The sequence below is a fragment of the Brachyistius frenatus genome, unplaced genomic scaffold (genome assembly GCF_029030835.1).
Source record: "Brachyistius frenatus isolate BFR_SWC_R1_liver_20210118 unplaced genomic scaffold, ASM2903083v1 Contig_38, whole genome shotgun sequence".
NCBI lineage: Eukaryota > Metazoa > Chordata > Actinopteri > Embiotocidae > Brachyistius > Brachyistius frenatus.
Genome location: NW_027210637.1, coordinates 2877538 through 2903889, shown reverse-complemented (window position 1 = coordinate 2903889; position 26352 = coordinate 2877538). Strand labels below are relative to the sequence as shown.

Sequence of the window (26352 nt, the reverse complement as noted above, 5' to 3'; positions counted from 1 at the left end):
TCATGTTTAATTTTTGTATTGGATGTGTACTGTACATGTTGGGGTGGATGGAGAGAAAAGACTGGTTAAATATTTCTTGCTGTATTGTGAACCAGTATAAAAAAATAATAAATAAATGCCCCCCCACACACACAAAAAAATGTATCCTCCTAAAAGTAAGAGTGTATTGTTTTGATATCCTTTCTGAAACTGCGGTGCCAAACTGGCAGCGTACCTCAAAGTTCTGAAGTGACATTTAGCTCTAAAAAACAACCTGGCTAAGTGCTAAGTTCTGATCATTGGTTATGCTGCACTGTGATGCAAATTTTATGTGCATTTTTGAAAATGTAAAGGCCACTTTAAGATTATGATTCAGAAGTCAGGACACTTGGAATGAATTCATCACCCTGATGACTCTTCTAACCGTCTTTGAATCTTCCACCCCTTCATTTGACCTTCCCCCGTGCAATCTCTTCGTCTCTCCTTTCTCATACATTAGTCTCATCTTCCCTTTCTCTCCCTCCTCTTTGCCATGTAACGGCGGTATTATAGCACTTACAGATTAATTACTGCCCGGCTGAAAGGATGGCTAGATAGACGGATGGATGGATAAATGAAGGAGAGCGACAAAGGAACAGTGAACGAGGCCATATTTATGGCGGGGCCACCCGTTCATCACGGACCCATTAAACCAAATGGACTAAGTGACTGCACTGATACTGGTAGGGCAACGCGACACACAGGTGGCGCAGGGCTTTGCTCGTCTACGTGTGAATCTGTAAATAAGAGAGAGTTTATGTCTGGTTTCTATCTGCCAACATGGCTGCATGACTGAATGAGCAACTGGACTACAGCTGGCACAGCAATTCATGACCAGGAATATTAGCAAGATGTGTGTGCTTGTGTCCACTCGTGCGCGCTCACCTCTTTATCTGCATGTGTGTTAGTATGCCATCAAGAGAGTGAAATGTAGGTAAGGCTGCAAGGTTTCAGCCTCGTCACCTTTCGCATGGTGTCGAGATGAAAGAAATCAAGTTTAAAACTGCCTCACTCGGCTATTTTGGGGAGCCGCAGCGTAGGAAACCGGTGAAATTTATAGCTTCCCAATTTTAATGTTTGGCTCCCATTTACGACTGCTGAAGTATGAGCCAGGGGAGAAAGAGTGAGAAAAATGAAACAAGAGAACCCGGGGGATGAAGACATCATTAAATGCCGGTAACGTCCAGAGATAAACTAGGGGAAAGTGGTGAGCTGGCCGCAGTAAAACACTAGAGGACAGCCAGCAGAAGACTGGAAGCCATTCGAGGCTTCATGGTTGGTCAGCAGAGCTTAAATATTGAAGCTCTTTTTACAGGATTGAGAGAGGCAGGCGTGAGGTGGCTGAGGAAGGTGGAGAAATCTAAAGTGCTTATATTTGGTAAGATGTATTGAGGTGTAATTAATTACAGTACTGACTGTAATCGATAATGTCACAAAGTCTAAATATAATATAAACTAATTAGATCAATCGGTGGTTAATCTGACTCGGAAACATTTACATGAAAGCTACATAAAGAGACAAACCCCCGGGTGAAAATAGAAGCCACTGCAGAAACGACGCCAGAGACAGCTTAGCTCTTTTCCATGCAGTGCGACTGCCCAACAATAAATCCCATCTTTGTGAAGCTCATACTGTTCAGCTTTTTGGATACTGTATCAGACAGGTGTTGATTTGCGTCCCAGAGTGGCTTAGAGAGTTTGACAACAACGAGTCCATGCCAGAAGTCTTCTTTGGATAAGTGGAATATCAGCCATTTGTTGCTAGTACCTTTAAGCTGTAACATACGGCAGACACAAACCGCAATCCTAAAAGACACTAAATGCCTCCAAGACATAAATAAACATGATCGAACAGGTTAGGTTCTTGGGAAAAGTATGAGGAATGTATAAAACAGATTTCTCTCTGGGGATTTCATGCCTAATCAGGTTTATTTTTGTAGAAGCTAATATAGCAATATATTATGAATGCAGAAGTTGAGCCCTGCATCCCACCAGAAGAACAAACCTGCAGTTCAACACGCTGAGAGTCGGCATGAGACGCAAGAGATTTAATAATTAAGTAACAGACTGAAACACCTCACTCTCCCCAGAATATGTGCATATGAAAGTTTTTCAAACAAGAATGAATGGCTGGATAAATTAGAAAATATCAGTCAGGAGAGTTGTCTCGTTAGTTTTTCCCCAACCATTTAAGTTGCTCTACTCAGGCCCACTTTCCAAGCCTTAACTATTAATTTTATTAGTATTTAATCTGCCAGCTATTTTCTTTATTAAGCAGTTTGCTGTCATAAAAAACTGTTAATTACAATTTTGTCAATTGTTTTGTCCAAACAACAGCTAAAGAAGCCCAAACTATTCAGTTTACTCTCTCAGAGGGTGTATTAAACAAACAAATATTCACATTTGAGAGGCTGAAACCAGAGAATACTTTGCATTTCTGCTTAAATAATATTCAATGATTAATCCCATTATTTTTCTTTCAAAAGACTATTTGAATGATTTTTGTAAGCTTTACAACATATTTTTGTCCAGTCTCATTTTGGAGCAAAGTTTTATCATCATATTTAACACAAACTGTTTATAAGGATGATAGGCTGAGAATTGAAACTTTATTATAAAAGAAAAATCTGGATTTTTATGAGCTCTACTCCACATGTATACATTATTTCTATAATCAGTGTTAACAAATGGCAAAAACAGATGTTATTCCCCATGCTGGTAATCCATCCAGTGTTAAAAACAGTACGTGTCCCTATCTTATGAGCTCACGTATTCTTTAGATATGTGTATGAGCACACCGACATGTTTAGTGCACATGCTTGTGTGTGACTCGGTGTGAACGTACGTGCTTAAAGCAGCTGCGGACACTGGGCTCAATGTTGGAACCTCCGAAGGCGGCCACCTCCCCCAGCTGCCTCGGGATCTGGATGGCTTCGTGAAGCAGCAGACCGAGCTGCCTCTGGTCACACGTGTCACCCGCCGACGCCACCTGGCTGAAGAGGTCTGCGGAGGGATGACAGGGCGGAGGAGTAAGGAAGAGCCAGGGAGAAGAGGAAAATATCACACATGAGGGAGTGAGGGAAAAAGTCATAGCATGTGGGTGATATTTAAAATAAAAGATATAGATATAAATAGAAGCAAAAAGAGTGAAGATACAGCTGGGAGTGGGAGGGAAAGTGTTAGTGTGTATATGTGGGTGGGAGAGGTGGTAGTGAGGACACAGAAAGAATCAGGGAACAGATGCAATTTTAATCTTTCTGTTTTAGCTCTTTCATGCCAGGCTTCTTTTTCTTTTCCGCTCTAATCTCTCCCTTCCGCCGCCTCCTGTTTCTCCACCATTTGTCAAGAGCTGTACTGGATATGATTGCCTGCCCAGTGACACGCAGTCTCGGCCAGTGAACATGTAGATGCCATTTATTTTATTTTTTTAAGATGAAGTTATGAAACATGACCAGAGCACGCAAAGAGGACAGAGAGGGTAATCCAGAGAATGAGCGGAGAGGGAGAAACGGAGGGCATGACAGGTCTTTCTGCTCCGCTTGCAGCTGTCTTTGATCTCTGTGTGAGGCTTGGCCATGATGCCAGCTCCTGTTGTGTGTGTGTGTGTGTGGGGGGGGGGGGGTGTACACGTGTGCCACATCTAAACACCAGCAGTGAACAAGTGTCTGTGACCCCTCCCTTACTACATACACCTCTTAAGGCTACTCAACACACACCCACTGAACCCAAGTTTACATAGGACATTTGCAACTGTCACAAAAAGTGTGCGAAATGGCAGAACACCTGGTATGTGCAGGTGTGTGTGTGTGTGTGCGTGCACTGCTGTATAGCTATATGCATGGGACTGACAGTCAACGAGACTATAAAAGAGTAAAGGATGAAGGCTGCAATCAACCGTGCTTGATACCCTTCTCAGGCTAATAGAAACTGCCAGTGGAACGAATAGGCTCAGGGATGGAGTCCATGCCGTGGTAAGAGAAAAAGAGGAGGAAGAGGAAGAGGAAAAGGAAGAAGAGGAGAAGAAGAAGAGGAGGAGGAGGAGAGGGAGGATGGAGAAAAGACGGGAAGCAAGAGTAAGTAAGATAGGACAAAAGTGGGACTGTTAAACGGATGAACAGTAGCGTGAGCGGTGACAGCAAAGAAAGATAGAAAGGGAGCTAAAGCAGCAGAAAACAAAGAGCAAGAAGCCAAAGTGACAGTCTCCTCCCGGTGCAACAAGCCTATATTCACGCTCCCTAATCCTCAAAAATAAATCAGAATTGAAAATTAAATAAAGAACAGGGTAAACTCGTAGGAGGTCTCTCATCCAATTAGACAACCCGTTCTAGAACTCCTCTTTGTCTTACTGCCAGTTAGATTAATGCTGCTGGGATTGCCGCTGTGGTGGAGCGTCATGGGATGGACTCTCCGCAGACTGGACGGCAGTGCGAGTGTAAATCGGCAAATATCCCTGCTTATTCCTGAGCACTTACATTTGTATTTCTCCTCCAGGTGTCCCTTGGAGAGAGAGAGCAAGCCGATCTTCATGGACAGGACGCGGATCTTCCCACTGCGGCCGCTGCAGACAGCAGAGAAACACACAGCAGACAGGTGCAATGAGTCCGTTACATTTACTTATGTGTGTTCACTTCACTTAAGATTTGAATTACATGACAGGAAACCAGGACAGAGAAGAATCTTTAACTGTGGGCTCTTTGTATGTTTGCTCGAGATGGTGAGCTTCTAATCACATTTTCTGTATAAACCAGTGCAAGTGTTGGTTTAAAGCATGTCAGCACACACACAATTATACACAGAGTGCTGTATGTTCATGCGGTTAATGCAGAGTATATTTGCAAATGCGCATATGCATATCTGTCCCGGAACAAACCCAGTGTGCAACAGCCATTTGCATTCAAACAGAGCCTTACTGGTGCACTTAACATATTTCGAATGTATAGCATAGAAGTGTGTAAATATGTATAAAATTATTATTAAGCGTCTGTTTGAAGACATTTTAAACAGTGAATTTTAAATGTGTAAACAAGAAAATGCATGAAGAATCAAACTTTATCAAGAAGCCAGCGGCAACATGCAACCATACGCAGGTTTATTCGAATCCGTGAAGAATTCAGAAAAGCACGTAGGCTGATCCATAATCGCCGTCCTGAATGCAAAACAGATTGTATACGCACGTGTCGTAAACATTGAGAAGCCAGTTGAGACACATGTCAACGCAGAGAGGCACATTGACCAGGTCTTTGTGCTCCTGCTCCAGGCCGTCGTAGATGGACGTCAGGCAGTTGATGACGTCGGGAACGGACAGCAGCTGATTGTTGTTGGTGAGTTTGTGCTGCTCGAAGGTGTTCTGGGCAACACTGAGGTCCAGCAGGTCCACTGCGGGGGGGGAGGGGTTAGAAAGTAGGAGAGAAACAATGAGGAGCCAGAAAAGAGGAGAAATAAGTGAAAGAGGAGACAGGAGGAGAGTGGAAGAAGGTTAACAAGGACAGAGAGAAAAGACAAAGAAAAAAGAGGAGACGGAACCATTAGTAACCTTTTCGACTTGTTCATTGGGCTTTCAGTAGCAGCTCCGATTTTTCCACAAATGCCAACAAGTCTGAAAAGAACGAGTAGTTGAAAATGGCACAGGCTATTCATAGCAGCACTTTAAAAGTGCAGACTTGACTGATGTTTTGTCCAAAATAGTTCAAAACAACCAAGTGCGGGGGTCTGCTGGGAGTCGAGACAGAGAACAGACGGATCATTATGGTGAAATATTAATACGAAAGAGAAATCGGAAGCAAAAAAGACAACCGAAGAAAAAAAACGTCGGGGTCAAACAAATTTAAGTTCTTGGCTCCATCTCCAATAACCAAAAAAGGATTTTGTTATTTCTATCTCAATTATTCTTCCATCATGCTTTATACTATAATCTGCACTCTCACTTATGTATCTTGAGAGTAAAAGAGCCTGGGCAAAAAGATGAAAAGAAATCTAACAACACAGGCTAATTTGGTAATTTAGGTGAATACTTTTAAATTAAATTAAATATCTAGCTGAGTAAACACTCACAAGCATCGAAAGACAAAACAAAGTACTATAAAATAGATAAAATACAAGACAAGCCGTCATATTTACAGTGTTTGAATACCGAGAACTCTGAATCTGACATGAAATAACCTAAAAGAATACTAACAACCAGGCAGCCAGTCTGCTCAGCATAAAGTCTGGGAATCAGAGAACAGCTCTCTCTGCCCAGAGGGAAAAAAACCAAAAACAAACGCCTACCATCACCTGTTAGACTCACTAATTAACACGTCACGACTCATTTATTTGTCAGCAAGAACGCAAACGAGCAGATTTCCCTAAAAGCTAAACTGTCTCTAAGACATTAGGACAGTTTTGAGTGAATTTACACTATATTAAAAACAAGTGCACAGCGTTATCATTAACCAAATAATATGAACGTCACTAGCATTTCTTAACTAATCTAGACCTTCCAAATAATGTGTATTTTCTGTTCACACAATATTGCTTCAGATTTATGAAAAATACTCAAGTACACGAGGTTCAAAAATGCTTAGCCGGTATATTAGAGTATTAAACAATGGTAAACGTTTTCCATGAAACATCTTCAGTTCCTTTTTCTGCAAATTTTCTTCTGACCCTCAACGACTTTCCCAGACAATATTTAAACTCCTTCTTCTGCGTCCTTTACGACAGCGCTGTTCAAACTCCAGAGCAAGACGGCCGGATAGGAAGACCACTGAGGGCTCGAGGGCCGCACTCAATATCTGTCAATTAATGGCTACAAATAAGTCAAGTCAAATATATTTACATGGCACATTTGAACACAACAAAAGGTTGACCAAAGTGCTGCACATTAACAGATGTAAGCAGTCAAAGACCCATGATCAATAAAAAAATGAAAATTAGATTAAGCCAACGTGAAGCACACAAAAATGTAGTAGCAGGAAATAAGAACTGAAATAGTGGTTCATGTGAAAAACCCACTGAAAATAAATCGTTTTTCAAACGGCTTATGAACACTGGTTGACTCGTAATGTTAATAGATATGTCGCTACATTAAATAAACTAATAACCTGCATCCCTTTCATGCAATTTTAGACAGCAAAATATAACATGAACACAGTAAAACAGTTCGGGCCATTTCATGATATTACTAAAACATTTCCAAGCAGTCATAAGGTGCTTTTAGTAGGTCCATGTTTGTCAAAGGTGAAAACAGTGAAACAGTAGAAAGACAGGCATCTTCTTGCGGGCCACAGTTTGATTCGCCTGGCTCTCCTACAACTCACATCTCTCTCATTTATGCCTCTTCCCCCCCCTGTTTCTGAGACAGCACTAATTACTGGAGCAATCCAAGTGGAGCGGGCACAGCAAAGCAGCCATGCTAACAGAAAGCAAAACTTCACTTCTCTGCAGCTGTGTCGCTCCGCACTCCGATATGAAGCTGAGAGGCTGTGGCACATTAGTGGGATGCCATGGAAGCTCATTTGTGCCTTTCCTGCCCCTTGGCACAGACTTAACCCAATTAGCCATTTTATAGTATCCTTGTCACGCGTGTGTGTGTGTGTGTGTGTGTGTGTGTGTGCGTGTGCGTGTGCAATTTTCTCTCTCACACACAGGCACGTCAACACACAATCACAAACACTCATAACATTCACCCACATGGGTCTCTGAGCGAAATTCCACATGAATCCAGGCTAATAACTAATAACTACTGATCCCTCTGCTGCGCCTGTGTGCGTCTTTGTGTACGTGTGTGCGATTGCATGTGCGCTGTACTAATCTAATGGATGAAATTGAATTGCAGCGCCCCAAGTCGAAACCACTCAGGCTCATGCATTCCCGTCACAAACACGGGCAAGCGATCAGAGAAGCAATATGAGATAGCCAACTAAAACGCTCGGATCATTCAAAACTCATTACCAACCAACACACACAATAACACACTTTGATACGCACCATAATTCAGGTACACACCCATGTGAGGCATGGTAAATTTTTGTTGGTTGCAGTTTGTTTCACACACACACACACACACATACAGAGTAAAGTTCCTACAAACAGCAGGATGTTAAATGTGCAGTGTGGGCTCGCAGTGAGTGTCGTGACAATAATGTCAACAGCTGGATAACAGTTAACATTTGTCACCATTATTACACTGTGCTGAGCCCAAATAGCTGCTGCCATGTTGATTGAAACCTGCACCTGCAGCGTGTGTGTAGTTGGGGGTTGAGAACCACATGAGATAATAGCTACCTTTATAAAAGCTATCTCCAACACCGGAAAACAGCAGCTATCGTGTTGAGAAAAAGGGTTTTAAAAAAAGTACAACTTCCAAAAAAGAAAATCCCACCTGTGCACACCAAATGAGGATATGCTCAACAGGCTTAACGCAAGCACCAGCTGTGACTGTGCAGGGACAAAATCATGAACACACACATTTTCATGCAGTGCGTCTAATTTTAATGCCAAAATATCCTGGCTCCTGCGCTGTTCTGGCACAGCATCTGGCGAAGCTTCAAATCATGACTGCATCCCCTCGCTGCTCTCAAACATCAAAAGAAACGGACCACAACTGCAGGTGTTAAGGTGTGTGTCAGTGTGAGTGTGTGTGTGTGTGTTTTACTTACAGCACAGTGCTTTTTGTAGTCTGCGAATCTTCATGGCTGTTCGGTAGGCTGAGAATCTCACATTGTTCAAGTCCGCTACAGGCAGGGAGAAGAGAGATGAAAGGTAAGCAGACAAAAGGAAAAACGGAGGCAGAAAATCGGAAAACAAAGTGCAACAGAAATCTGCCTCGTGGGTAACGCAAGCAGGACCCCAGTCTTCAGTCAAATCTGGCTTTGTTAGTTATTGTCAACGGAGACGGGCCAAGGGGACGGGGTGCTAATGTGGACTGTGTAATTAGGTTCGCGAGCGCAGTCTCAGTGGGGGCCGGTGCTATTTGTAGAGCTGCTGTCCCACAGCAAACGCTCCCAAAGTTTCACAGGTTATTACTTATCGGGCTGCTCATTAAAGAACAGTCGTACTGGCCACCCTACAGGGACACAGACATGCGTATGGATAATAACAGGGAGCAGGAGAGAGGGGACAGATCAGGGTGCAGTTTTTATGAAGTTAAATGTAAAGCGTAAATGAGCTAGACCAGTGAGAGATGGCTCGAATACACTTTGTGGATTCCTGGTCAGAAAACCACCAGCAGACGTTTAGGGGCTTGTTTCATAAAACCCCTGCACAACACCTACAAATTTGTTTTTCTTCAAAACTTCATGAACTTTTCCTTAAAATTGCATCAACTTTAAAAAGCAAAAAATAATTTTACATTAATTGTGGCATCAAATGTGCAAAAGTTTGGGCTTCCTGCTAAGTCAGCACTTCGTAACCCCTCTTTTGGCAGATAGCAAAGCTTTTTGTGGCAGCCAAGAGTCTTTCTATTTGTAATCCAAGAATTTTTTTTCTTTGCACATCACTTCAAATTCGGAGATATTTTTAGGCTTGTCGTGAACAGTCAGTTTGCGTTAGATCAACCCAAAGAATTTCAGTCATCTTCAAGTCAGAGAGCTATAAGGGTCACTCCAAAAGCTGCAGTTTGAGTTTCTTAAAATAATTCATGGTGGATTTTGAGGTACACTCTGGATCCTGTTGTCGAAGAAAAACGCTACTCAGACTGACAGACGTTTCAATCCTCTGACATTTTTTCAAGACATGACTGAGCCGAATGGAAGCATCGGTCCACAGCACTCGTTTACAAAACCCCTTTGGTTTATCATACTGTGTCCTTTGTGATGAGGGGTGCCTTTAAAACCTTCCTGTTGGTAAATCTTCTATGTAGATCCTGTTTGTTTGGGAGTGTAACGGTGGACTGTCACCGCTGTGTCCGCTAAACCTTCCTGCAGCTTCTTTGGAGTCATACGAGGGCTGTGGTTTATCTTTCTGCCCAGCAGGCGTTCAGTTTTATCTGAACATTCTCGAGGTCTTCATTTCAACAGTCCCTCTAAACTGCCATTTCTTTAATGACTTTTCAGACAGTGGAGAGCAATTGATATGCTTTTATAGTCCTCCCCTTCTTTGTGGGCATCAATTAGCTTCATTGTAGAGCCTCAGTCAGTTGCTTCTCGGAGCCCATAAAGTTTGAAGAGTCAGATAATGTATCATCTCTGGAATCGAGGTCAGCTGTCGCCTAATGACAATCCTGCCCTGCCTTACAAGTCCAAACAGGTCAATTAACGCAGTAATGAAGTTTTGATATTTTAATTAAAGTTTTTACATGCTACAATGTATTTGTTCTATTAAAAGGGTCACATCAACCAAAAACAGAAAACATTTTTCATGTCTAGTACTTTTGGGGCTTGTAGATCGTTTTGAGTTCTGAAATATCCGTATCTGACCTCAATCTTGGCACAATGGCAACGCAAGTCATTTTGTTTGTGGGTCACAATGACATGTCAATGACATATTACATTTAAAAGACTCAACAGCAGTATTCAGAATAAAGCTAGCGCTTTACTTTCAATAATGTACAGAGCAGCCTGTGAGAAGTTTGCATGGAGCTACTTTCTACCAAAGAAACGCTTGAAAAACAGCTGACAGTCAGTGCTGAGGATTATCCAGAGTGACAGGAACACAGTTTCTGGACAGAGATGTCGCTATTGAATTTTTTAAATGTGACTTTTAACACCTCAATTGTGCTGGTGGCATAATACTCGGTGACATTTATCTGACAGTATCTTATTACCTGAGCAAACACACCACAGCTAAATACCAGCAGGTTAAGTGTCGAAATATGTTCTTTGTAATTTGTGTGAACCAACATTTAACAAGATCCTCAGGCAAAGAAAACGGTGTGTACGGTGAAACATTCGGGACCCGAAGTCACCAGATGTCATCGTGTGTTTTGTACCTAGTGATTGGTAGAGCTCTGTCATCTTTGGGTGATCCCAGCAGGTTGTCTGGGTCTGGTGACTGAAAATCACAACAGAGGAGAATAAATTAGACTGAAAAACACAAACAGGACAGGAGCTCCTGATGTAAAATTACACGCACAGAAATACGGTCTTCATTTTCAAGGCTTATTACAAAAGAAAAAGACACAAGGACATATAAAAAATAAAAATAAAAAAAAAAACATGAAAAGATAAGAAACACAAAAACATACAAACACCTGGCGAAAGAAAACCCACTTGGAACGGCACACAAGCTAACATCACTTTTATTATCACGGTTTGATGTGTGCAAACATTGTTGATGGTTTTATTGGTAACTCTTTTGTTACTGCTCCTGTATTGGAGACGGAGGGCGCAGATTCCTCCACAAATCATAATCGTAAAAAGACTCCGAGTGAAACAAGAAAACACACATATACACACAACTTTTCAATCCCTCTCACAGGATGCGTCTTTTCAAACACCACAGGACAAGAAAATAAGGGGACCAAGTTCCTGTTTACATTTCAGCTTCAGTCAGAAGCCTCACTCACGAACTCCACACAAATAAATAAAATAAGCCCCGTGTCAAAAATGATCAAACATGGCTGCCTTCACACTCACACATACTCACACAGCAGAGAATCTGACTTTCCTGGAGCTGCAGCTGCCAGTCAGTGCATCTATGCGAGTTGTGTTTGCCGTGATGTCTACGCGTGTAGATGTATATCTTTTTAGGAGGCACACGGCTGTCGGACACCTTTGTGGAGTGTTTGAGAGGACTTCTCCAAGATGGTCTTCAAAAATAAAAGCGTGTTTTTGAATGCAGAGGCTCCTCTGTGGATTCTGTGATGGCTCGCTCGCTGCTGACAGTCGGCAGGAAGTGAAGTCGAGAGCTGAAGAGAAGTGCGGTGGCGAAGTGGATGGCTAGAGGCCTCCTCGTACGCAGATGTTCATCACTGTTCAAACAGCTGCTCAGACTGATGACCCCTTTCAAACTTTTGCAGGAATTGCTAATGCGCGGATCTCCCCGCTCTCGGGACCTATAAAGAGTTTGCCTGAACTGTTGAAGGGACTCAGTGAAACCAAGCGTGGGGATTTATTGATATTTGCTTCACGCAAACACAAAACCAAGAGGAAGAAAACTCCCAATTCGGGCCACAACAGGCTGACAGCTAACACCATTAAACAACAAGGGCAGAAGGGTAGATCACAGGAAAGACAGAACTAGTGCACCGCTGGGATCCGCAATCAGCTCACTACACAACAACAATCTGCATGACATTTATGTACACACAAACACAACACAAGGCAGGCAGTATTTCCAACAACAAAAATATCAGGCAGCTTGGTGCTTATATCCACAGCTCATGAATGCCATGATGAGGACAACCGAATTGTCGAGTTCAACTGCATTCAAAGATTTCCGCTCAACGTATTCCCTTTACAATGTCTAAGCAATCTTTTTGTTGTCCTGTAGGAGCGGAAAAGAGAGGACTGATGACACACTTACTACAAAGCTGCCACAGTTTAGATAACGCAGCGGGAAACATTCATAGGCGGAAGAGGAGGCATCAGAGACTATTAAAGAGCATGGGACAAAACCAGATATTTGAAAGCCTCTAAGAGCTGTGAGCTTGAAGTCACAGATTTATTTTAAATATTAGAACTATATCTTTATAATTTACAATTCTGACACAGATCACTTGAAAGATTTGTCCCCTGAGTGTTCACGACCACTAGATGGATTTAATTGTGTTTTTGGTTTTGAATTCAAGCTAAATTGTCATAAAACCCAGTGGTTGGTCCGTTTTTCTTTCATAGTACAAATGAACTGCACCAAATCGCTTAGAAGTGGACTGAGATCCCCCTTTTACAGCAGGTTGCTTCGTTCACGCCAGAGTGGACAAATAGCTTTCCACAGCAGCCTGACTGAAACAAATGTCCAAACACACTTGAGTTCCTTTGAACTGAAGTAAACAGGTTCAGTGGCTGGGCACAGCCGTGATCACAGGCTGTTGTTGACTTGAAAGTCATAACCCTGCGCTCCGAGTCCTTGCTTGGCTCTGATCCCCGTCTCGTGCCGAGCTGCAAGGACAAACACGGCACGGCACAGGTGTCCCTCCCCCTATTTATTTGTCTAAATCCTATGTTTCTCTGTCTGTGTCTTCATTGTCAGTGTGAAAAAGTAGAATTTTTATTTCCTCACATAATAAGCCCAGAATAGAAGTCAATACATGGAATGAGAGACTTTTAATTTCTGGTTTTATAAGTAACAATCGCGAAGGTCTCCGATTTGGTATCTACAAAAGCGTTCCGTTGCTTAGACATTTCCCTATTTCTGCCTCCTTGGATATCCAGATATGGTATTAATCATTCATCTGCAGACTACTGATTATTCATGGCGGTCTCTAAGCGTGAGACAGTGATAAACTCCCGCCAGAAACGGCACCTTTGATGATTAGTGGGAATCGCAGCAGTGTTTTTGGACATTACGCCCCAGAGATCCAAGCAGGGTCGCCTGTGTGACGTCAGTAAGCCTGTCGTGAGCCTGTCGTGCTGCCGGATGATGGAAGATGCGTCACTGGTGCTTTTTCCGAGAACTTCACCACAGACACCCAAATTCTTCAGTTTGTAAAACTGCAAATGTAAAGGCTTTCATCAGTAGGCCCCAAACCTAACTGTCATTGACTTGAATGAAAATCTGGGAGATTATCACTTTCACACAGATAAATGTCACTGCTAATTTGTAAGAACTACTTGAATGCACCGTCACGAAGCAAAATATTCAAAAACAGTCTATATGGTTAGCACCGAAACTAACAGAAATTTAATCAACAATAAGTTCGATCATTAATTCAATGTTTGAGTAATTGGTTTCTGACGTTTTAACCTCTTAAATGCGAGAATTTGCTTGACAGATATTGAGCACTCTTCTAATTTCTTCATCATTCATCTCCACGGTAGAACATTATTTCTCATCTGCATCAAATTAATAGCAAATTAAAAGAGAAACATGCCAATTAAAGCAGCCTGTAATCAAAAGTAGTGGCTTTCCTGATTTGTCGGTCTGTGGCTAACCGTTAGCGTCTGGAGATGAAACCGCCCCGGGTCTCCTGACATTTCCCTGCATAAAACTCATTAAATGACATCTGAGAATAAGCGTCAACAAATCAAATGGGGTCACGGGAGGGGGATACTGTAGCGGGCAGAAAAGGATGAAATTTATGTAGCCAGTAGGGAACTGTGAGTGTAAAATAACCTTTTACAAGATGTTTTTATGAGATTTTTGTTGGACCAAGCGAGCCAAGCAGCTGAAGCAGCTATCCTGCAGAAGTGAATGTCCTGACCCTCTTAGACTAACAGATCACCACAATAACGATTCGGCTTATCACAAATAATTGCTATTTCCTTTGACGTTTTCTGTCCAGCGTTGCCATTTGCAGCTGCTTGGAGTCTCATTGAAGGTTAAAGTGGTTCGGCTAATTACTTTATTCTTCCCTGCTTCTCCTCAATTAAGCACAATATCCCACTGCTCTTTCCCTCTACCCTGCAAAAACACAAAATATTATAAATTGCCTCTGGGAAATAAAAGAATAGAAAGTTAAAAGGACTAAATTCTTCTGGGATGTATCTGCAATCACGACGTGGACTAGGACGATCCCCTACAAGCCACTGGTGGCAGACGGGCCAAACACTTCTGCACAAAACTTGCGTTTCTGGTGGGAGTTTGTCACTGTCAAACGCTCCGAGACCGCCATGAATAATCACTAGTCTGCAGATGAATGATTACTACCGTATCTGGATATCCAAAGAGGCAGAATTAGGGGAAATGTCTGAGTAAGCAACGGAACGATTTTATTTTTTCCCACTGACAGCAGCCTGGCAGGCTTATCACCAAGTGTCTGTGACAGGTGATAAGTGCCTGCATTCACCACCTGACATCTTCTGTCTCTCTCTGGCTTTCACTGCTTCACCTCTGCGTCTTCTTTTTTAGCTTTCAAAAAAGTTAACCCCCTCCTTTCCTACGATAGCAGCATTCTGCAGCTGAATTACAGTTTAAATAGCTTATGTTTAGGGACTAGAATGGCTGCCTCTTCTGCAAGGTGTCACCACACAATATAATATAACCGATATAACCAGAGAAGCCTTGAAATGTAGGAAGAGTCCTTATAATCTCTGAAGAGATGTCATCTAGCTACATTTCTTCTTAGAAAAGCCCACGAGCTGCATTAGTCTGCTCCCACCACCTTAAAGTGTCAGAATGGGTGAGAACATATGAAACTGCCAGCATGAGGCAGTATTCATTGAACTCGCGTGAAGCTATTTGATTCATTCCCTCCTCCCCCCTCAAGTATGTAAATGGGACTCTTCACCACAGGGGGTGGACAAGGCGCGGTTTTAATCAGGGGCCCTTTGTAAGCTTGAAGAAAAGGAGGCAGAGTGAGAGAGGGGAGATGGAAGAGGAGACGAGGAGGAGTTTGGGGGAAATGAATGTGTCAAAGACTTGACGCGGGTGTCCCGAGGATGTCACAGCGCTGAAAGCGACCTATGATTAGTCCTGGAGATGGATTTAGAGTTCAGTTCAAACAGAAAATTAAGTGGGTTTCCGTGAGTATGTGCGAGTCGGCATACACATGTACACACACACACACACACACACACACACACACACACACACACACACACACACACACACACACACTGAGGAACAACTGATTTTTTGTTGTTTTATTGCCCGTTTTTTGAGGCAATTTAGGGTTAAAACGAGAGCTGCTTTGGAAAGAGAAAACACGGTCCAGAAAACCCAGAGGGATAGGCACAACATATGGTGAGTGCTCACAATTGGTCTTTGTGTGTATTTGGTTGGCGAGCTTGAGCTCAGTGTTCATTTGCATCTTTCGGTGCGTGTAAGCATTTTCTTGCCAGCACGAGGGTGTGCGTTACTATTTGTGTCTCTGAATGTATTTGTGCGTATTGTTCTGTGCATATGGCCTCGTGAACACGTGTTTTGTTTGTGTGAGTGGGCGAATGCAGGTTCATTGGCTGGTCACATCTGTGGTCACAGGCTGCTGTTGACTCTAAAGTTGTGAGCCTGTCCTCCGAGTCGTTGGCTGTCTGGCTTTCATCTCAGATCCTTTTCTCTTTCTTAGCTGCAACCCAAAACACAGCGCAGGTGTCCCGTCGCTTCTTTCGCCGTCTAAATACTAGTTTTCTCCTGATCGTTTGATTGATGATGAAATCTTTAAAATTGAAAGAATAACTTTCTATTTGACTGCAAAAAAACAACTGAAGGTCAAAAGTTGGAACATTGTAAATTTGCTGTGTTCTAAATGGTGTATTATGTACTGACACTTACTATTTTGTGTATTCACACAGACAAGTATGAAAACATGCAGTGCACTACATGTACCAGTATGATCTATCAAAATGGTCCAAAAATTGAGGGTGAAACACTGGACACCGTTCACCAAAAACAGTCACCATTTTGGGTACGTAGCAAAAAAGGAGGTGCCACAGACATAAACAACTTTCAAATTAAAGTATTTGAGGAAGCTACAGCTTTTGCAGAATCCTTCAAAAAAGTGTTTATTTTTCACTAAGTACCACCATACTGCTGTTGGACAGACGTCATCAGTGTGTTAAATAAAGGACACAAAACACGTTCATTTCTGGGTGAAGTCAGTAAAGTCGGCAGATATGGTGGCTGGTGACGCGTTTACATGCTACGGATATTTCCGGTAATTACTGAAGAGCAGTGTGCGGTTTGAGACAACACAACCTTGACGAAATTCAAGTACTACACAAGTAAAAGTCCTCACACGTAGGAGGACTATTTGTTAGTGTACCATTTGGAACACATCTGTTGTGTTTCTTTGTGGGGTTTTTTCAAACAATTTGGTTCTATTTAAAAAAAAAAAAAAAAAAATTCTATCATTGACATTAATTTCTATTCCGGCATTTAAAAAAAAAAAAATCTATTTTATTGTATCTTATTTGTTTTTGTATTACATATTGTTATTCCACTGGCTTTTGTTAAACTATTTATATGCACTTCCATAGAGTCCCAGCTGCACACCAATATGATAAGTTCTCAATCTCAAGCAAGTTTAAAGTCTCTACAAGTTCAAAAATGTGACCATATTGAACATAAATGTCAATGCTTTGTAAAATGTTTTTTTGGAAACATTTAACTCGTCACTGAGACAGGACTCGAACTGTAAATCTTTATAGCTGAAGCTTTTTGACAATATTAATGGAGACAATGACATTTTGACTGTGGGCACAGTGTGATTTAAGGGGACAGCCCTTAAAAGACACCCATTCTATTATCCTAAATAACAACAGATAAAGTAGTCGAACAGAAATGAGGGAGAGAAGCAAAAACAGCAGACCTTACAAATGATAGCTGAAACTGCTACCCAAAGATTTTTCTAACCATTGGCCAAAAATAAGGGTGAATTCAGGTTTTGTTAGGCAGCAATTTACTGACATACGCTTACATGTTTCTGGATAATGAGGTCCTTCACACTTTCACAACTGACATTTCCTGAGCAGTAGGGAAGCTGTCTTGGTTGCCACCAGCACAGATCTTCTGTTTCAACAAAAACCCACTATTTGGCCCGATTTGGCAAAAATTAGAGTGGGAAGCAAAACGTCAAGCTAAAGTCATTATAGTCACAGTAAGAAGCTTGTGAGAGGCTGTCCTGGGATTCAGCCGGGTAATATCTATTCAAAAGGAGGTGCTACTGTTGAAGTGAATGACAAATGTGGAGGCGAAACAGCCAGAATGTTAATCTACAGACACAAGCAAAGCAACAGAAAGAAGCTCCTAATTGGAGGAAAAGTCAATTCTGTCCGTGCACAGAAAATATCCATTAAACAATCATGATTGATGATTATTCATGAAAGATATATAACAGGTCACTAGAAGTCAGAGCTCTAATGTAAAATGTTTGTATTAAATACTTATATTCCCCACCAGACAGTGTTTGAGATAATGGGCTGTTTATAAGTCAGCTATGAACATTTTCAAAATACAAAATAAAAAAAATTAATTCTGATCCATCTGTGCCATTTGGATCTGCCTCAAGGAGAATATAGCATTTAGGAAATCTGAAACTCGCAATAGACCCTATGACAGTACAGTGTGACTTTAAAGTCCATCTTGGTGTCGTCTGATTGTCTTAACCCGCATGACTTGGAGGTCATGGCCCATACATGATTTACTGTATGAGGCATATTCAAGAAAGAAGACCTTTGGGGAACATGTTACAAAGTTTCACAATTTAGAAGTGAACTTCTGTTCTCTGTTTGAGTGCGGTTGCTGGAAATAAAATTAAAAATCGATTACACAAAATTTGGTTGATTCATTGCTGTAGATTGTCCTCAACAGGAAAATCCCTCTTCAGTTCAAGTATAAACAACTCAGACAGTCATACTGAGACAAAGGGGTCACAAACAGAAAATGCATTGTATTACATGGCTATATGTAAAAAAAAAAAATTGGAAACCATCAACATGAGTGGTGTAAACATACTGTAAATACTACATGAAGGAGGTCATTTTTTGAAAGCAGAATTTTTTTTAGAGACAACACCCTGAATGGTCCGCCCTGACACATACAGACACACGCATACAATTCATACGGGCACAATGATGGCAATCAGCCCATTTTCGTCACCACTTACTTGATGTAATAAGGAACCTTATTCTGAGAAACTGCACGTTGCCAGGGGAGCTGTACAGACGCTGCGGGCAGTGAGAGACAAAGATAGAGAGAACAGAGAGATGGTGAGAGAGACAAAGAGTCAGGCGGTTAAAATCAAGACACCATCTTAATAAAAACTGCACAGTTTTACCATACGGTTATAGTAATCTATTTAGTGTTTGGAGCTTGACTTGAAATAATTCAAACATCTAACACTTCCAGAATAACGTAGCGTAACTATGCAAGGAAGCCTCTTACAAAGCATGAAATTGGTGGAAAATAAAGTAAATGGATATTGTTTTATCGGCAGAAGGATGGAGGAGGGAGACAATCAGGCATGCAGAGGGGAAAAAATGGAAAAAATGTGGAGAAAAAAGGTGCCACATGCAGAGATTTACACTAATCTTTGTGGGCACAAAAGAGGGCAATGAATGCAGACGGGTCGGGAAATCTTGAAAATGACAAGCGGATACAGTTAAAACCAGCCAATATACTGGAGAAGCTCTCAAGAGCAATAAAAAGCAGAAATGTTGCTTGATTTATCGCCCTCCCACTTTCCCTCCTCCTTGACACGGCTCTACACTCAGATAGAGATGAAAAGACAGTAAGAGAAAGAGATTAAGCGAGATTGGAAGATATATACGAGATGGATAGGGCAAGATAAGAACGCAGTACTTTATTGATCCCGGAGGGAATATTAAGCTACTAGTGTAATGAGAGAGAATGTGTGATGGAGTAGACAGTGTCATAGTGCCAGGGAGATGAAAGCAGAAACAGAGTGATGTTTTGTCTGGAGCAGTTGCTGCACTCTCAGTGGCGCTTACTTAGTAAATTCACTATGTCAATAGTGGTGACACAGCAGGGCCGCCGAGCCTACCACCTGCTCTGAATCACACACCGTCCATTTTGTCTGTGTGCCTGACAGCCAGCAAAATATATCAGGTGGAGCTGGATGAGCACTAATGGCCGTATGATTACAGAAAATTATGAGAGAGACACACACAGGCAGCAAGACACAGGCTGCCTTGTTTAATGTTCACGCTTCTGCATGTGTCTTTTTCTCTCCAGCTTTGTCTCTAACTCGCTCTGTTCTACTAATGACCACTCTAAAGAGAGAAAAAGAGGAGGGAGTCAGTGGAGAGCTGTAATTAAGCTGTGCATTATTCAAGAGTAAAGTGCCTCATCTGCAAACTGCGTGCATGCATTGGCACATGTTCTCCGAGCACGCGTGACTGAGAAGCATATGGCTAAAGTTGAAAGGTTGAAAGGATGGCACGCGAAAAAAGAAAAAAAACAAAGTGTAAGAAAAGTGGAGTGGAGTGGAAACAGACCAAATGACCTGGAATTTCTAATTCCCTTAGAGACTGGGTACTCACTGGAGAGGAAATGTTGGGAAGAAGGGCCAAAGTCTCGGTGAGCTTCCTGAAGGAGTTTCAGTCTGTCCTCCACTGCCACCTGTATGATGAGCACACACACAGGAAAGAGAACGGTCAGCTGGAAGGAGCTCACAGTTACACAACTTTACAGTGGCTGGACTCGCCGTCATGGTTGGGATGAACTCAATATCAGAGCAACTAAGTTAGAAGTGGATAGTGTGTAAAACTCCAACCATGGAAACTTTTTTCCAACAGAGATATACAAAATCATATCCTAGATCAATTTAGAGGTAACATAAATGGTAGAAATTAGATTAGAAATTATACAATAGAATAGTTTAAAATTTGTTTCAAGTTGTTGAAATAATGTGAATTTTTCCCAACATTGTCTTTATTATGCACTCACACTGCAGCTTTTTGGGTGCACTTACATGTACACTAGTGAGCAGTATGTGAGCAGCGGCAGTCAGTATCAGTATCAACACTGAATGCAGTCAGCTATAATATAACTGTACGCTCAAATGTTTTAAAATTACTATGAGAAGTAACTAAAAACAGACTTGAAGTGGGCCAACATGCATCAGCTCACAGATCAAACGTCTGGTATAGACAGCTGTATTGTTACTGGAATAGATTAACACATCATCCATATGTCTTGTGACTGACTGCCATGTACTGTATCCCTAACCTCCGGATGTTAAAATGATGACAAAGATGAAGTAAATATGATCTGTCCAATGAAATAAAATGGAATTGAACATGTTAAATTGAGAATGCAGGGGATACATTGCATGTGGTGCTCAGATAAGAAGTGTAATCAAGCAGAGTGGTAAATGCAGCAGAGTCCGGGCACACACACACACACACACACACACACACACACACACACACACACACACACACACACACACACACACACACACACACACACACACACACACACACCGAACTCAATCCTCGACTGCTGCAGTGTTTCAAGAGGGGCAGAAACAATGGACATGGGTGGAGATGTAAATATTTGATCAGATAAGTGGCAGAAAATGAATTGCTAACTTCTTTGATAATTGAATAATCATTCTGAGTTTGTTGTTAAATAAAATATGCTGAAATCAGATTTCAGCCTCTTAAATGTGAATATTTCCTGGTTTCTTTGGTACTCCATGATCATAAACTGGATATATTTTGTTTGTGAACTGTTGGTCGGGACAAAACAAGAGATTTTAGGAAGGCACTTTGGGGTTTGGGGAGCCACTGGTGAACATTTTTCACCATTTACTGACATTTCATAGATTAAAATTGATTAATCAGGAAAATAATCCACAGATTAATTAATAATGATAAATAATCATTAGTTGCAGCTCAAATCCAATTATTATTAATTATCACCATTATTAATATCAGGAAGCTGAATACAAAAAGGTTAGCTGGCCTATGAAAATTTCTGTTCACATTTGCATGCAGTGTGTCGCAGGTTTGAGTTATCAATCACACAAACATTCACCCTGAAAGCTGTATCGACCTCTGGGGCAGTGTGCCCGTGTCCTGCTGTCTGTGGCTGTGGGGTTGCTTTGCCTCATCAGACTAACTAGCAGGACAGTATTGTCTGTAACACTTAGACTCGCACATACACAGAGGTACCGCAGACATTATGGCAGGCAGATCACAGATGTCCACACAGGGGTCCTGGAAGCATTCACAGAAAGGCAAATAGCTCAATCATTTTTTGGCCACTAATGGCGATTATGCGCTCACTGTCCCTCAGCATGGTACCTGTCTGCATATGAAAACCTCAGACTACACAGTCAGACCCGGCTTATTACCGATGCTGCCACCTTCCCGCACATTGAAAGAAATAAGGACAGCGGAAAACAGAGAGACAAAATGTGCAGTCCAATAAAACTCTGCCCTCCTCTGCCTCAGTGTCTGAGTTATGGTCACTCTCCAGGCAAAAAGACTCTTAGTGGGTGTCAGTACGGTAAGGGCTGCAAATTAGCCCAGCTACCCCAGTTTCGCTCTGTAGCAGTGTCACACTGAAAAAGGGATGACTTTCCGTTTCTTTCCAAGATTTCCTTTTTGCAACGCATAAATCCTTTTTCCTGCTATTGTCTGCTAATGTGCCTTTTTTTCAGCCCACATTCCTCCTAATTTATCTACAGCAACAATGCTGCATGGCTGCATATAAAGAAAATTTCAAATCATTTGTATTAAAAAAAAAAAAGAAAAGAAAAGAAAAAAGCTTCCATCACAGTGTCTTTGAAGTCACAGCGCCTCAGAGACTGCCTGCTGTCCTTCAAACTGCTGCCATCACAGCTGGGAGGTCTGACCTGCATTCAGTCCTCCGACCACTGGACACAACAGGCATCGCTGGCCAGACTTGTCAAGGATCTCAATAACTCACGAGTCAGTCATTAATGAGAAAAAGACTTTCTTAGAACATTTCTCTCAACTAATCTGTGGCTAAACCCGCCTGCAGATTCTATAGAGCCCGTCTGATTTTCACAGGGTTTCGTCAGATTATTCTTGCCTCCTTTTTATAACTCAGAGATGAAACGGAAAACAAAACCAATAGCTTAAAAGTCAAAAACTTAACTTATCCTCAATGACGCACTGTTTCTTGTGTATGTTGTCACAGTATGTTAGTTGAGAGGAAAATAAGTGAATCCTCTTCTGAAGGACTTGTAGCGCTTTAGTTGAAAGAACAGGTAGCTGCTAATGCTATTGCTGGGTAAGTGGGTCGGACAGTGAGTGAGAAAGTGGTTTTCCCTAAATGGGCAATGATAAATTTAACTTTGCGATAGACGAGAAACACACCTGTAACCAGGGTAACCGATCACAAAGATGCCGATTGACATACCATCAAAATGCCTAGAAGACATGAAAAATAAAAACGGAAAACGTTCCTTGTTTTGTTGTTTAAAACTAATCAAAATAAAAGGACTAAAATTTGACTAAAAGGAATAACATTTTCTTCAAAAGACTAAGACTAATTCAATATCATGTGCCAAAATCAATACAACGACGAGGACACACTGTTAAAACCTGGAACAAAACAAGTGAGGAGCAACTGAACGACAAGTCAAGCGCTCGCGCTCATACAAACTGAACAGAGAGGATTCCACTCTCCACTTCTCTGATCTGGTGACGACTTGCAAAAGAGACATCTCCACAACTTTCCCTCAAGGGTTGAGACATGCTCCACTCTGAGAGTCCCTCAGCGGATCAGACCAAGAGTATCAAGCGCATAGAGAGCCAAGAATGTGACTGCTGTGCTGTGAGAATAGTGCCCGTTGATGTGTAGTGACAAAGTGTCGCACTGAACTCAGAGCTGCGCTCAAACAAAACGGATACACAGGTAGAGGGACGGCTCTCAGTCCCCGGTGTTTGGCTGACAAAGCTGTGAGAGAAACTGAGTGGGATGGAGAAACAGGCAGACAGAAGAGATAAAAACGCAGGCAGGCAGTGGGACAACAGGCAGAAAGAGGATCAAGACGCCCTGAAGACAGATTTATTTTAGGCAAGTGTGGACAAAATAGGAAGACAATACAGTGTGTGAAAAACCACATCTTCCCCAGGATTTAAATTACCTGTAGAAGCTTCCACCTCATGTTGAGCTGGTCCAGCTGTCTGGAGGCGGTGGACGACAGCTGGATGTCCAGCGGCGTCAGCTCCGCAGAGAGCTCATTGACGATCCGAACGTCCTGACGTAACGGGGCGATCTCCTCTCTGATGGCCTGGACGCAAAGTTGTTGCAGTGTGAGACATGATCATGTAATTGTATTACATTTATAAGGTAAGTCCAATAAAGTTTTTTTTAAACGTGACGAAGAGTAATAGTTTCTGTCACAGAATGTTGCTTATCTTCTGTTTTGTCCTAATTGCTGTTTATCTTTCTCTTGTTTGACCTCATAATCTCTAATTGGAGATAAATCAGTTTGTAAATTGAATTTTGTTTTGAAATAATTTGCATTTAAAGTCTCCACACTGGCTGTCCACATCAAATTAATGCACATGCTATACTGTGCGAGTGTCCCGTTTTGGAGACAAGTGTTTCCGTGGTTGCAGTATAATCTATCAATAGAGCGTTTTATCTTAAGTGGGTCCCTGAGTGACGTGGATATTAAGACAATATAATTGGCCAGACAGTCCGTATCACGGTGGAAACAATCATTAAGATCTGAGGTGTAACAGACAGTGAAATTAATGCGTGCTCAAGCAACCAGGTGAATCATGACTTGACTATTTTCGGTGCCACTGTCTCTTTCCTCCGTCTTCCGTCTCTCCTCCATCGTCTCTTCATTTGTTGCATACTGTTCATTAAAAATATTGTAATTTTTCTGCTCGTTCACTGAATGTGTTGCTTGTTTCTTGGGCAAGTTTCCTTGGAAAAAGACATCCTCACAAATGATGAGTAGCATTTGCAAACAAGCGTGACAGAATCATCAAGCCGAGTACATCAGATGAAGTAGCATTTTGTACCAAAATTATTATTTTTTAAAAAGAGAGAAAAGCATGGAAATTGTAAGTTGAGCCAAAGCTCACTCACAATATTGGACACACTTATTTCATGGCTGCACAGTTTTGGCTGATTCTTTTACTTGATCAAATTACTAACATCTTCAATCTCCTGACTTGATGTCTTAATTTCTGTGCTGCGTTAGAAATACACACCACACTGCTTTTTCTCTGACTCACCACGATCTTATTGATGTGGTCCTGAAGAGAGTCGATCAGCAGATCGCCCACAGGCTGCCATGTAGCTTTGGCCTCCTCGGCCCGTGTCAGCCGCAGGTCAAGCTGGTCCATGGAGCTCTGCAGCTCCTGGAGTCGTTCCAAGGCTCGCTCCACTTGACTCTGCCAGCCACCCACGTGTCCTTTCAGACGCTCCCATCGGTCCATCACGTCGCCAGTCTGCTTGCGGATAGCCCGGGCCAACACACGGGCCTTCTCCTCTGGGGTGAGGTCTGGTGGAAGAGGAAGGGAGGGAGGGAGGGAGGGGAGGACAAGAAAAAAGTAAGTTATTGCATTGTCAGAGACAGTTTTCATGGCCTTTTATTATTCTTTAATATATCTTTAGTTAACTTCTCACAAGATGGTAATGACAAGGATATATTTTAAGAATGACTACTAACATTTTGTTCCTCCTTAAATGTTAGAAATGTATTGCTATTGCATTTAAATGCTTTAGCTGCCTCTATATTTCAAAACCCCAAGCTTCTTCAACATCATGATATTGTTTCTAAAAGTGTAGCCTTATATAATACAAATCATTTCATATCTGAAACCATTCATAACCAGAAAGTGCTCTAATCCTCATTTTCCAAAATATCCCACTGGTCAGTTTTCATAAGGTACAGGGGCTCTAATGTGTGTAACTCCGTTTTGTTTTATTAAGATCACACCTTCCTTAAGATAATAAAGTACAGTTATGATTTAAAAGAAAATCTTTAACCCAAGTTTTATCATTTTGTCTGTCATGTCTCTTTTACATAATTTGATAATGTCTTTGTCTGTAAATGTTATTTGTAACATTAAGGTACTGAATAAATACTTCTAAAGCCTCTTCATCCACATTACTCTCCAATATTTGAATGTTCTTTGTTTGATTCAAGTTCAGGCAAATGGCTAAAACCCAAAACGAGGAGGGAGAATTGAAGGACATAAAGTAATGTAAAGTAGGAAAAGACAAAAAATTACAGTAAGGATGGAAGTGAAGGCAGTCAGAGCATGATGAGAGTGACCGAAAGAATAAAGGCTGAAAGGGACAGAGGGTCGAGGGAATTAGACAGGCAGGAAAGGTGAGAGGAGCTTAATTGCGACACACAGGAGGATGTAGTTGGGGAGGAAATAAAAGAGCGGGCAGAAGAGAAAACTGCTCCCCAAATACCCATTTTAACAGTAAAGAAAGATGAGCAGCTTTTCTGGGTTCTAAGGTCTCATCTCCAGGGAAGGAACTGAATTACCATCTTCACCTGTTGCACCTCTGCAATCACACAAGTCTGACTTGTGCTGCAAGACGTGTACTGCAGTTAGCGCCGCATGCTGACACAGCATGATGGTGTCGGCCTTTTGCGATGAAGATTAGTTAGTTAGTTGCATTGGAAAAAACTAAAATAATAGGGCCAATATTGTGAGATAGTTGAAGTTGTTCAGACTTTATCACAGTATCACGCTAAGCTTTTTTTATCTATTTATACAATGAGATGACGCTTTGATATCTGCATCAAAGATCACAAGCAACGAGCCTATCGGTCTACGCTCTGAAGTCTCGCCACACCCCTACACAGCCCCTTGGGTAGGTTTAATTATTTACACAGTA

At 41.8% G+C, this 26352-nt stretch overlaps 1 protein-coding gene across 2 annotated transcripts in view; it reads right to left on the bottom strand.

Moving 5' to 3' along the window:
- utrn (utrophin) overlaps positions 1–26352 on the bottom strand; it is a 178638-nt gene that overhangs the window by 37409 nt on the left and 114877 nt on the right. For both annotated transcript variants that reach the window (XM_069701803.1, XM_069701804.1), the window contains 9 exons: positions 24729–24997; positions 23621–23767; positions 20037–20115; positions 18641–18701; positions 10928–10989; positions 8658–8732; positions 5193–5394; positions 4491–4576; positions 2864–3021 (listed from right to left, as the gene is read on the bottom strand). In XM_069701803.1, coding sequence (XP_069557904.1) covers positions 2864–3021; positions 4491–4576; positions 5193–5394; positions 8658–8732; positions 10928–10989; positions 18641–18701; positions 20037–20115; positions 23621–23767; positions 24729–24997 — 1139 coding nt within the window. The remainder of the gene's footprint in view (positions 1–2863; positions 3022–4490; positions 4577–5192; positions 5395–8657; positions 8733–10927; positions 10990–18640; positions 18702–20036; positions 20116–23620; positions 23768–24728; positions 24998–26352) is intronic.